The sequence below is a fragment of the Manis javanica genome, chromosome 11 (genome assembly GCF_040802235.1).
Source record: "Manis javanica isolate MJ-LG chromosome 11, MJ_LKY, whole genome shotgun sequence".
Classification (NCBI taxonomy): domain Eukaryota; kingdom Metazoa; phylum Chordata; class Mammalia; order Pholidota; family Manidae; genus Manis; species Manis javanica.
In genome coordinates, this window is record NC_133166.1 from 34,739,635 (window position 1) to 34,753,868 (window position 14,234).

The window sequence follows — 14,234 nt, forward strand, 5'->3', positions numbered from 1 at the left end:
CTCTATCAAAAGCACTTCATAGAAAAAGTTTAAGAAACACTGACTTAGGCAAAGATTCGAGAAATCACTAACAACACCAAACCATTTCATTTCAAATTCACCTGCTAAATAACCAAGATTCATTCTTAGATTCAAACCCTAAGCCATTGCTGGGAAAGGCATAGAGCTACAAATATTACGTTTCCTCCAACATTCATTCTTTCAGGAAACCACCAAAATAACAAGTAATCAAGCACCATCTTGTGATAACAGATCAGTTTTAATTCTAGCACCTGAAGCTATACAAGGGCACGCTTTATAAACTTCATGGGACTGTTGTGCACATTCAATAAAGTGACAACTGTGCAATACCACTTAGTATCTCACAATCAGGAACGTACTTTTGAATTGTTTAAACACAATCCACAGAATTAAAAAACAAAATCAGAAGCCATCCACAGTTATACTAATTGTCAATTAAAAGTCTTACACTTACTACTTGATATAACAGTCAGTACCTAGTCGGGGATATCTAAGTGACTTCAGATTCTCATCCTGTTGTACTCTATGGGGAAGATGTCTTGAGTAGGTATGTGACTGGCCAAAGGTGGGTACAACCAGGACCAGAACAGCAAGCAAACTTCTACCACAGTTTCTGCAGTTTTCACTTTTCTTTTTCTTTGTCAGTTAAAAGTGAACAGTGAGAATTAAATACTTATCTGTACATATACACAAGGTATGCTGTGAAAGCATATTTGCTTACAAACATATAAAAATACTTGTTAACTAGTTTGATAAGAAAATAATGTATAAAAGTATATAGCAAAAACATTAATCATCTCTGACCCTGGAAAGATCAATTCCATATTTTATATTACAAACAAAAACAGTTTTAGTTTTGATTTGAATCCTTTATCCAGAAATACTTGAAAAGGAAGACAGACAAAAATTATTTATTTTTACTCTCAACATGGCTATGAAAAGAGTTAAACTAAAAACCAAGAACATTGAAATGTCTAAGCCCAGAATGAGTCCAAATATTTGGCCACATGGAATATTACCATCTTTCAGAGTGGGAGTAATAATAAAGGCTTTATATGCACTTTTTCACATCTATAAATACAATAGGCATTTTGGTATTTTGGCCACTGGAAAACAAAGGCTAGAGCATCAGTAAAAGTCTGAGATATCTCACTTTTGTGGATTCAGTTCAGTGTATTTAAGGTTAACTAAAGTTGACATCAAAATTTTCAGAGATAGGCAAAAATTCACATTTTAAAAAAAGTCCTATGTTTCTATTTAGAGTAACAATAGGCAACATGATTCCAGAAGTTAAAAGTTATTTCACAACCTATGACTTCAGCTTGGCAAACAGCTTAGGTTCCAAAACTGATTCATCCCTATTAAAATGTAATAAGCCCTTAAAAAAGAATTTATATTGTACACAGATACATATTTTCAAGGAATCAGATAATCTCTGAAGCAGCCTTAGTGTTTCCTTTAAATCTGTCCTGAAATGAGCATAGGATTAGCTTCACAGAATGGATGAGCCAGCTTCTTGGTCTAAGGCTACCATGGTGATCATTTGTCTAAGGCTAGAAAGGTACCAACATGATGTAAACTGTTAAGGAGAAAAGGAGAAGAGGAGGGCTTTTCCTGGCAGTTGGTAGCTAAAACTCAAGGGATTCTTAGAAAATGACACAATGGCAGCCTTTCTTATCTTTTTCTTTCCTCGTTGGCTCTGGCGAAGGAGGACATTCCTGCTCTTGAAATTTCCTGTAAGATAGAAAAATCCACATATAATTGCTGTCTTGGAAATATATTATTACAAATGCAGGTTATTTTTGGATAAGTCTAGTTTACATCCACATCCTTTTCCATGTTAAATTTCAACTCGGGAACCAAAGCAAATCCTTGGGGTGGGGGTGGGGGGGCATGTACAAAAGTTTCAACACCAGCATAAACAGAGCTGAGTTTTATTAATGGGAAAATCTTGAATCAGATAAGATGGTGAGCTCAATAACCTCTAAATTCCCTTCCCAATTTGAAGGTACATGTAAAAATAAACACACCTCAAAGGTAGGTGGGGAGGAAGGGGGAAGGAGATTAAGGGGCATTATAATTAGTACATACAATATAGGTAGGTCACGGGGAAGGCAGTACAGCACTGAGAAGACAAGTAGTGACTCTACAGCCTCTGACAACACTGATGGACAGTGACTGCAGTGGGGTGGCGGGGGACTTGATAATATGGGTGATGCTGAAACCACAATGTTGCTCATGTGACCTTTGTAAGATTGTGTATCAGCGATATCTTAATTAAAAAAAAATAAACACCCCTCACCAGAGTACATACCCTTATGAGGTGTGCAGTTCCAGTCCCTGTTCTACCACTTATTAGCTACAGTCAGTATTAAACAAGTTAGTTGACTCCTCTCAGCCTGGGTTTTTATAAGAGAATAATAATCCTACCTTTCACTGTCACTATGAAGATTAAGACCACCTTGTTACGTTTAAATGACTAACAGTGTCCAGCACAAAAAAAGCCTCCTCTAAGACAAGTAATGACTCTGTAACATCTTATTATGCTGATAGACAGTGACTGCAATGGGGGGGTGAGGACTTGATAATATGGGTTAATGCTGAAGCCACAATGTTGTTCATGTGAAACCTTCATAAGATTGTGTATTAATGATACTTTAATTAAAAAAAATAAAGCCTCCTCTACTCCCTCCTCACTCCAGATTGATTAATGGATATGAATAGAATCTGAGGATCAAAACCAAGGACAAAAATATTTCAAAAAGGCAATATTATTTTAAGAAGGCCTGTGTGTTGTGTGTTAAAATACATATATAACAATATTTACCACCGTAATCATTTTTAAATGTACAGTTCAGTGGCATCAATATGCGCATAACATGTGACCAGCAACACCATTATCTCCAGAACTCTTTTCACCTTGCAAAACCTTAACTCTGTATTCATTAAGAAATAATGGAACTTATATTTTTTTAACAAACTACTAAAAACAAACTATGATCTACACTTTTGTTTTCTCCCACAAAGAGAAATGCCCTAGGGCAAGGGGCTAAAAGTACAAGCCCATAACCCAGATGTCAATTCACCTTAGATATACAACTAACGTAAGCTTACTCCCCTCCCCATACCTGTCAAACAAACTAGCAGAGAAACCAGTCATCTAGAAAGCAAAGGGTGAAGTAGGGGCCAAGCTACTAAGACTCAAAATAATCACATCAAGCCCCACACACCAAAAAGCAACTCCACCTGTCTCACATACAAACTCACTCCAGCCAAGCTTCCAAATCACCTCAAGCTTCCTGGAACCCAGGAACACTTTCTGAACCACAAGGACCTCCCAGGCCAGCTGGGAAAAAAACTCTTTGCAGTGTGAGATACCACACTTCACACCCATGGGACTGCTCAATCTCTACACCTGGCTACTCTCAGCCTGGGAGAGGGTGGGAGAGAAGCAAAGCTGAGAGCACAGGCTCTGGAATCAGAGATACGGACTCAAGTCCCAGCTCTGCTGTTTAATATGTCTAAACTTAGAACAAGTTACTTAACCTCTCTGGACTTGTTTCCTCATCTGAAACTGGAGATAAATGAAGTATTTAGCTTATTGGGCTATGGTGAGGAATAAATGTAACACTACATATAAAGCATTTAGCACAGTATCTAACAGATCGGATATCAGAGATTACCACTGAAATGCTAGCTGCTCTCTTCACTATCTTCACACCACTACCACAAATCCTTTTCAAAATCCCTATATGTATTCTCTATAATTAAGTTAGGTTTTATATGTAAGAAATACCTAGACTATAATATGTACTTAATTAAAATTTTAACACACCTCATGCATCAACCCCACTTCTACATATGATTTTCTCTTTCTTACTAAAAACATTTAATGGTAATTTTTTTTCTCATTTTATGATTTCAAAAAGTGCACTGTGATTACCTATCAAATTCAGTAAGTTATAACAAACTAGTAGGATGTGTTCTGCTTACCTTACGACCCGGACAAGTTCATGGAAAGCTTGATCTACATTCATCCTAATCTTTGCTGACGCCTCCATGTATGTCACCTTAAGTTGTCGTGCTAACTGCTGTCCTTCCTCCTGTGTTACCTGAAATTTCAAGAGTTGAGGTATGGTATTAAAAATTAAGTCTGCTGGTATGCAGGCTCCTCAAAAAACTAATAATAGAAATATCATATGACCCAGTAATTCCACTACTAGGAATTCACCTGAGGAAAATGAAAAACCCTGATTCAAAAAGATATATGCACCCCTATGTTTACTGTTTTGTTATTTACAGTAGCCAAGATATGGAAGGAACCAAAGTGCCCTTCAGTAGATGAAGAGATAAAAAGGATGTGGAACATACACACAATGGAGTATTATTCAGCTATTAAAAAAAAAAAGAAATCCTGCCATTTGCAACAACATGGATGGATCTAGAGGGCATTATGCTCAGTGAAATAAGCTAGGTGGAGAGAGACAAACACCATATGATTTCACTTATTTGTGGAATACAAAAACAAAGCAAAACAGAAGGAACAAAACAGCAATAGATTCATAGACACCAAGAACTGGTGTTTACCATGAGGGAGGGGTTTAAGTGGGTGGGTGGAGAGGGTGAGGGGATAAAGGGGCACAAAAATTCTCAATTATAATATAAGGCGGTCATGGGGATGGTAGTACAGCATGGAGAATATAGCCAATGATTCTTCAACATCTTCCTGTGTTGACATATAGTAACCGCACTAGTTGTGATGATGACTTAAGAACATGGGTAACTGCTGTATACTTGACACCAATATACTTCAATTAAAAAAAAAAAAACCAGATCTGCTGCATCTAATCTTTGGCCACAGACTGCACTATTTATTAATTCAGCTAGAAACCAAGCTGATTTATTAAAGACAAACCAAGAGATTTAATAGCTCAACACATACTGAAGCCCCGCTTTGCAGAAAAACTGAAAAGAACATACTTATGACAGAAATAATGCCACACTACAAGATTCCAGTCACTGATTACTGAAAAAGTATTAAATACAACAGTGATAAATTATGGGAAGAAAAAGTACAAGGTTTAGGAGAGTCTCTAACCCAGTCGGGCAGGTCAGAGAAAGCTTTCTTGAGGAAGTGATACTTAAGCTAAGAACTAATAAAGAGAGGATGGAGTTAGGCAGGGATGGGAGGAGGAAGTATTCCCAACAAAGGAAATGATATGAGTGAGGACACAGAGGAGGAATGGGCTTTCCAAGTTCCAGGAACTGAAAGAAGCCTAGAATGGCTGGAATACAGCAAACCAGGATAGAAAATGACAAGAGGAGGGGATGGAGGAGAGCGAACCCTCAAAAGGCAAGGGGTCTCTTCATCTCCGCATTCCCTAGTTTTCATCAAATTTAGAAATTACTCAGCCATTACTTCTGCTGTTAATTCTATCCAGTGTATTTTTCTTCTCAGACACAGTAGTTTTAATTTCTGGAAATTAGACTTTTATCTTTTTATATCTTTCATGTCCCTACTTATTATTCAATTCAGTCTTTTCTCTAGCTTATAAACATAGGAGGAAGTTATAATAACTGTTTTAATATCTCTGTTCACTAATTCCATCATCTGTATCATTTCTAGGTCTGTTTCTATTCATTTTTTTTCTCCTTAATATGGGCCATATTTTTTTTGGTTCTTTACATGCTTGGTAATTTTTGAGTGAATGTTTAGGTACTGGGTTTTTACCTATTGGGTTCTGGATAATTTCTATTCTTATAAATATTATTGAGCTTACTTCTAGGATACAGTTATTTGGAACGTTTGATCCTTTTTGTCATCTAGGACCAAAACCACTTAGTCCAGCACTAATTTCGTTTTACTACTGGAAAAAAGTCCTTCTGTACTACCCAATACACCAAGAATTATGAGGTTTTTGCACTCTGGCTGATTAGAATATGGATTATTCCTGGCCCTGTTTGAGCTCAAGGTGTTGTTCCCTTTAATCTTTTCAGGTAGTTTGTTCTTCCATTAATATTCCATTCCCAAAATTCAGTAACCTCAATGCAGGCTCATTGTTTATTAATGGCTATTATATTAATGAATTTACATCTAACATTCTTTATAACAGTTTATACCTGTTGTGTTCCAAAACGGTGGCAGGCAGGTTCTACCTAACATTGGTATATCCAAGTTGTAATTTTTAAGTTTACCTTTTCTTCAAAATAGCATATGTAACATAAGGCCTATGGTTTTGAAATATAAATCAATCAAATCAAACAAAGCAATTAACACTATGGAAGCCAAGTGTGAAACGAAAGCTTCATAGAGCCATCAATTTGAAAAGGACAATTCCTATTTTTAAGAATATTTGGCATGGTAAATTCCTTCCTATAAAAATACTCCCCATGTTGTCACAAATTCTGTTCCTTCTCTGGGATGTCATCCTCTATCTCTCAACTCTATACTCTCGTTTCTTACTAATACTTCAAGACTCAAACAAATAAAACTTCCCCTTAGTGCCGATGCTGTTTCAGAGTAGCATCCTCGAGCTCCCATCACACTCTATAGTGACAAGTAACAAACTCTTAACACACTACAATTTTGGACTGTTTCCTCATTCTCCCACCGTGATGTTCTCTGTAGCTGGGCAGTAAAGTGTGTTTCTCTTTGCACACACAGAACCTAGAAGACTGCATGGTAATTAACTGAATGAATCTATGTTAAGTAAAAGAGTATGACCAATGAAATCAGTTCACCTTTGAAGTAAAAGAAAAGATGATATAGAAAAAGAAAATTAATATTTGAGACAGATCTCAATAAATCACTTTATTAACATAAATTTGATTTGGGGAAGGAGTCCTTGAGAATTTTGCTGTGTCTTTCTGCTCAATTATTCTTCAAAAACATACCTTGCCCTACCACTCCTGCATAATGTAATTCAACAAGAGGGAATCGTCAAATGACTTACATTATATATAGCAAGAAAAATGAATTGTCTACATGATAAAATGATCCTAATGCTAAGACGGTTTATGTACTCCATTTAGGTATTTTAAAGCATGGTCTCACATCACGCACTGTCTTTCAGGCATCAAAGTCAGCAAAGTTCATACACACATTTCTGACCAAGAAATCTCTACCCACATATAAAGCTGCTTTTGAGCTCACTGGTGTAGCATAATTTTAACTAAGAAATAGAAATAGCATTACCACCATTAAAGCAAACAAAAATTAACAAGAAAAACCCATATGGAACAAGGCCACAGCAGTGTAAAGCAAGAAATAAAAGACTGAAAGCTGCACAAAGGATTTCCTTAGAGGTTTCCTAACCAAGAGAATTTTACAAAAACTCCGAAATACTAAGCCTTGCCTCCTAGATATTCTGATTTGGTAGGTCTGAGTGCTACTCAGAAATGTCTTGTTTTAAATAACCAAGGTGAATATGATGTGACAAATTCACCAATCTATGTCTGGAAACCTCCAGTGAGACTCAGATCAAAGAACAAATATTAGCACAATAGAAATCCACAATAATATATACTTACCTAGTACTATATATTTACAGAGAAGAGCAAAATGGGAATGATGAGAGCAATTTTATTAAACAAACTGAGTTTAAAAGGAATAGACCACACAGGGAAGGCAGTGTAGCACAGAGAAGACAAGTAGTGACTCTATAGCATGTTACTACGCTGAGGGACAATGACTGTAATGGGGTTGGGCGGGGAGGCAGGGAGGGGGACTTGATAATATGGGTGAATGTAGTAACCACAACGTTGCTCATGTGAAAACTTCCTAGGATTGTGTATCAATGATGCCTTAATAAAAATAAATAAATAAAACAGGGGAAAAAAGAAACAGACCACATCATTTGCAACACTCACTCAGGGGCATATCAAGTTAACGAGTAAGCTAACTTTACAAAAGTCTATTTGTTTTTCGAAAATATCTACTATGTAGAAATAGCCATCAAATTAATATCACAATTTGATTTGCTGAGGCCCTGATTCATTCATCAGCAAGTATTTGAGTGCCTGTCTGTGTTCTATGTGATGAGGATAAAGCATGAACAAACTAACCAATCAAAACTGAGAAGCCCTTGTGGTACTTAATACTCAGCAGTCTACAGATCTTTTAGACACAGACAAAGCACGAACAGGTAAGGCTAGAAGGTGGCCGTTACTTCCTTGCTGAGGGGAGGGAGATTGTTTTTTCCTGTCAGGCTGCAGGGGCATGTCATGGTCAAGGTACTGACAGACAGAAGGAGCAGAAGTTGGTACGCTTAAGTGTTTATTATTATAAATGTAATGGGCTCGTTTCTCAAAATAACAGTGGGCACTACAATTAAGCACCTACGGGGCAAGGGGAAAGGCAGGGAGGCTGAAGTAAAGGCAAGCCAAGGGAGGAAAAGGAGGGTAAAACAAAAAAGCAAAAATAGTTGATTTCTAGACAGGGCTGAGTCAAGGACAAGGAACTTGAAATAAGAGACACCATGGAGTCCACAGTCCAAGCCCACACACTGCCTTTTTTTTAAAATTTCACAATCAATATGCTCTCATATCTATTGACTTTTACATTTTGGCAAGGGCAAGCAAATAATTTACCTATGTTTTTTTCCTACATCTTCAACAGGATAAAGATGATAATCAATGTATCTCTAAGGGACCAGGGATATGGTAATGCTAAATAACCATTCACATTCTACGGATCTCTTTTTATTTAATGTGAACTTCAGTGACTTTGTTTTTTCTTCTACTGTTCTGTCATTAGTCCCTTGAACAACTGTTCAGTAAATATGGGAGGGAGGGAGGGAGGGAGGCAGACAGGCTAGAAGAAGCAAGTACACAGACATAGAGAAGCAGAAGGAAGCAGGCAAACCTCTTCTGGCTGAGCCCTCCCTAATGGGTTCAGAATCTCCAGAATCAGTAGTAGTAATGCCCAAAGCTGACTCACAAATTCAAAGTACATGGGGAACTGACATTTGCCATGTAAGAGAAAACAGGCAAGAAACTAGAGTCCAAAGTATCGTGTCTAAGACAAAGGCAGAAGAGAATGAGCGGGGTCAACAACTACCAGCAAGCCAGACTGTTTACCGACTAAGAACCTAAAGGGATGACCAAAAACTAAACATCTCTTAATGGGTGAAGGAGTTTTATGGGGTCCTGGTAGCCTTCCAGGTTCAGCTGATAGAGCAAGTTAAGGGTGCCAAGATATTATAGAACAGCACCTTTAATTCTCAAGTGACTTTAAAAAGGTAGAAACCTGTAGGAAAGCATCCAATTTCAAATGCACTGAGTCAGGCCCCATAGGTGAGGAGGTCAGACATGGTTGTCTTTGTACATCCGGAGCTTTGAAGACTGTGTACACAAGTCCTGAGACACCTGAGAGAGAGAAGGAAAAACCAACAAAGGGAGGCGGGAGGAGGCCTAAAGAATGATGTCCCAGAGCTAAGTAAACAAAGTGTTTCAAAAAGGAGAGTGTGAGCAACTGTGTCAAATGTTACTGATAGCAGCACAAACGGTGACCTTGATGGGGGCACTGCAGGCCTGCAGTCAGTTCAAGCAAGACTAGCACGAAAGAAGGTGGACAGAACAAGTGTAGATACCGCCTTTAAGGGGTTTTGTTTAACAAGGGAGCAGCAAAAAGGTACGCAAAGAAACGTGACATTCGGAACAAATTTTTACTGTAGCGACTTCTGGTCTCAAGGATGAGAGCCGCTGTAGCATGACATCTGCTGACGGGAACGACCGTGAGGGAGAGAAACAGAATGGGCCCACTGCTGGGGTGGTGCCCAGAAGCTGGGGAAAGGGGACAGGAGGGACCTAGAGCCTGCCGGACAGGCTGGCAGAGAGGTGAATAGTCCATGTAAGTGGGGAAGACAGAACATGTGCACTTGGGTTAGGACATGTTAGAGAGGGAATGCTGTAGAAGTTCCTCAGTGAGGTAGGAAAATATCACTCCCATCAGCTGAGAGTGAGGAGGAGGAAGGATGTGCTGTGAATAATAATCATCCAAACAAGTGAGAGACGGTGGACTAGGGAAATGGAGCAGGATTTCCAGTCAGCATGAAAGGCTTACATATGGGTAGTGTTCACGGCTTTAAAGGGACAGCAGCTGACATGCCTGAGTACAGGTGTGAAGGAATCTGGAAAAGAGAAGATGAAGCACAAGAAGGAACACATTTCTCTTTCTCTCTATCCTTCAGAGGCTAGAATGTACAGGAGAGAGCAGAAAACTAGGCAACAGGTTTCAGCCACTTGCTTTTCTTCCTTGGACATATATAATCTGAGCTTTTCAGCATATACATAGTTTTATGTCTATCAACATGGTTTAAAACAGAACTATACAGAGTATCTTAACTCCAAGCTGCTTATCTTGAACATAATAGAAATATGAAATTTGTTATTCCCTTACCACCTTAGTTTTTACTCTGTGAATCTAATACTTTTATAAAAAGAAAAAAAACTTAGATGAAAAATTGTGTAAGCCTGTGCTATAAAACAAAGCCAAGGTGCTACAAGTATGTTGAATATCTACAGACAGATGGAAACCACACACCAAATATACAGACAACTTAAAAATAACCCATACAGACTCCTTTGCCCCAAGCTAATCGTGGCAGCGCCTGGTTCAGTTGTGCTGGGCATATGCTTCCCTATGCTCCCTAATCTGCCACCACCTACCCTACAGGAGACCTCCACCCACCCCAGGACTCCCACCTGTTCCTTTACGGGAGCTACCACCATGACGAGGTCTGAGAAAAACCTGCTTCTACAATGAGGGCAGAAGGCATGTGCAGGTGGAGTAGAAGTTAGCATGAGATAGGGAGGAGAACCCCTTTTCACTGCAGAGCTACTCTGCCATTCTTTCCCAGATCCAGTGGCACGTAAAAGTTCTTCTACTACTAGAAAGGACTGAGAACAACAATAGAAATGGCTCTACGGGGCAACAGTTAATAAAAGGAAATGGCCCTAAAAATTAAAAAGTAAATTAAAATATGGGAGAACTATCTACTCTAGGTTTAAGATGCAAGCAATACCATATTCTAGATTATTTCAAACAGCTTATATTGGTTTCTAATGAAAATCAAATTTTTTGCATTAACTTTATAATAATTCAGATTTCAAAGAGACCTAGTAGTAAAACTTATCCTACATCAAGTATCATCAGTAAACGTTGCTAAATCTTAGCATTTGAACAATGATATCATTCTCTTAAGTCCATGCTTTGAACCTGGTAGACCTTCAACAAAGTTTTACAAACAAAGCACACAAATCAAAAATTACATTTTAAATAGTTATCAACTATAAAATGGAAGGCTATCCTCAATTTTTATCAACCAATTTTTCCTGATGTTTGCACTTTTCAAATGAGAATCTGTTAACACTGGGCTATATAAAAACAAAAGAGAACTTAAATACCCAGCAAAAGTTAACAATTTAAACATCTATACTCCAAGATGTGGAATAGAGGCTAAAGACTTAAAGGAAATACACAAAAAGAACCCCCAAATAATGTAGAGCCTGCATTAATTTACATCTGACTTTATTTATCCTCCCTCCAAAAAGATGAGTGGATAATATATACCAAAAATTTTTTTGAATTAATTGTGGAATAAGTGGGTAACCTAACACTAAAAATATTATTTTCTTGCAGGTTCCTGGTGTTAGAGCTAGCCAATATGAATTAATAGAAAATTTAGGCATCAATGGAACTTAGGAAAAATCCAAATATTATAATTTAAATAAAAGCCATTCTCTAAATAAAGGCAATTTACTGATAATTGAATAAATTAGGACTTTACAGATAACTTTAATGCTATCTAATTAAATTAAAGTATTGGCTGTTACTCAAGAAATTGTACTGTGAATGGAGCTGGCACAAATACTAGCAGGCTCACTGAAGTTCTGTGTATAATTGTGTGAAAATTTAATTTCCCCAAATCTACTTCCTTTTATTTCTCACCTATTGTGACTTCTGTGAAATCCAGTGTGCCAAACTCAGCAGTTTTTTGATCAGGGCACTTTAAATTGTTTCATTAAATACATTTGTTCACATATATGATTATCAATAGTTGGTTTCCCAACAGCAAAATTCCTTCTCACCTGTCTTTGATGATCCAGATCTGCTTTATTACCAATTAAAATCATTGGAAACTCATCACGATCCTTTACTCTGAGAATCTGTCTTTGAAACTTATAGATTTCTTCAAAACTAAAAGCACAAGAACAAATTAATCAATTTGGTCAAATACCAGAATCCAGCAAGCCCCATGCCCCATTTAGAACTCTTCCTTTTTCTATAAGAACAAGAAAGTACAAACTCAGTTAAGATAGTGGTTTAGACATGAATAGTAGATGTACATTTTAACCTGGGTACAAACCTGCCTCTATCTGTGACGGAAAAGACCAATAGGAAACCTTCGCCGGTTCGCATATACTGCTCTCTCATGGCTCCAAACTCTTCTTGTCCTGCAGTGTCCAGAACTAGAGAAAAAACAAATGTAACTGTTGCTGGGTTTTCATTTTACAAACGGTTTCCCCACAAGGGCAGGCCCAACTAATGTGGGCCCTTCAGAGCTCATCATACTCAGTATTAACCAAGTGGCATTCTCCTCTTAGTACTTTATACTCAATACTAAAGACAAATGCATCCTAATGACAGTTTCAGAATTATCTTCATCAGTGCAGGATGATTTGTAGTTAGAATATATTAGCATACCAATTGAAAGGTTAAAAATATCAAATACATCTAGGTAGATGGAGTCAGATAATCTCTGAAGTCACTTTGATATTTTATCTCCTCCACAGAAAGTATTGAAAAAGATACCTGTAAATTCAAGAAACAAACTTCGGTCTAGCCCCCAAACACCATCTGTAAAGTGCAGGTGCTAATAATGTACTTCTTAATGCCCATGAAAAAAAGAATCATACAAGTTAGGGCCTTCTTTTGTGGAGTGGTGAATGTTTAGCCAAGCCCAAAATACTACTTTCTAAAGCCTCTGTGCTATAAATTCTAAGCAAGTTAACAAATATTGAAGCTTTTCTCTATTTACTTCACCCATTTTAACCTTTGGCAATCAGGAGAAAGGGTTGAAACCTCCTTTTCTTCCAAATGTCCAAATAAACACTACTTCAACAAGTTACAATGACATGGTTAGTTTCACTAGAATAAGGTCAATGCAATTACTGTTTTACATTACATTTACTGAGGAATATTTAAATTGTCTAACATGAAGATTCATCAATCAAAACTAATGAAAGACATGGGCTTATATGCAAGATCATATAATATTTCAATTGTAGTATTTAACCTAGGAAAACATCAAAACTTTAAAAATATGATATGCAAACTATCAAATAAAGTAAGATTACTTACTATCTAGCCGGGCTGCTCTGTCATCTATCACGCACTGCTTTGTGTAGGAATCCTCAATGGTTGGATCATAATCCGTTACAAAATAGGACTGCAAGAAAAACAACCTTATTTTTAAATTTATGTTTATTTGCCTACACAAGTACCAGTGTAACTTTATCAAGTTCCAATAACCCACAGCTAAAATATTTTCATTGTATTAAGGTTTATTTTACTATGTCAAATTCCCCATTAAACTAAGGCTATACAGAGCAGGTCCCAAGAGGAAGAAAAGGTACTAAGTATCTCTAAACTTCGTATCTGAAATACCCAAGACGGTTGTAAAAGATCTCCTGAGGGTTTTTTTTTTAATAATTGACTCATATATGTCTAAGAATCTAGATTTCAACTTGTAGAAAAACTAGAAAAACAGAATTACAATTCATGCTACTTGCAACCCAGTGGCAAACATCAGTCCTAAAAACAAATTCATTTGAAACATGAGGACAACAGAGAGAGGCCTGGAAGATTTCATGCCCATCTTTTCTCCCCACCTTTCTGACACCTTTCAGCTGCCTTGTGTAATATCATAAGGAAACAAGATTTCGGAATTTTTTTTCATTTGTACAGATCTCAAACTTATTCTTTCACCGATGTTTTTGTTGGTTCTTTAACTTAACATCTATTTCTTTTTCTGTTAACAATACCTCCCAATTGTCATCTTCTGAAATTATCACCAGAAGAAAGGACAGTTAAGGTAGCAGAGTAAGAAGGAAAGAATGTTCAATGTTTGTGCATGCTGTATTTCACAATGTTAAAGGTTTTAAAAAGAAACAAAGGCAGCAACAAGAATCTCAGTGAGAACTCATTTCTC

General features: G+C 37.2%; 1 protein-coding gene across 1 annotated transcript in view; it reads right to left on the reverse strand.

Moving 5' to 3' along the window:
• Positions 1–240: 240 nt before the first annotated feature.
• The window catches only part of RRAS2 (RAS related 2), an 80,636-nt gene continuing 66,642 nt past the window's right edge, over positions 241–14,234 (reverse strand). Inside the window, exons 2-6 of the mRNA XM_037026720.2 lie at positions 13,385–13,472; positions 12,390–12,492; positions 12,112–12,220; positions 4,015–4,133; positions 241–1,755 (exon numbers count right to left, since the gene is read on the reverse strand). Of these exons, the coding sequence (XP_036882615.1) occupies positions 1,668–1,755; positions 4,015–4,133; positions 12,112–12,220; positions 12,390–12,492; positions 13,385–13,472 (507 nt within the window). The 3' untranslated portion in view covers positions 241–1,667. The remainder of the gene's footprint in view (positions 1,756–4,014; positions 4,134–12,111; positions 12,221–12,389; positions 12,493–13,384; positions 13,473–14,234) is intronic.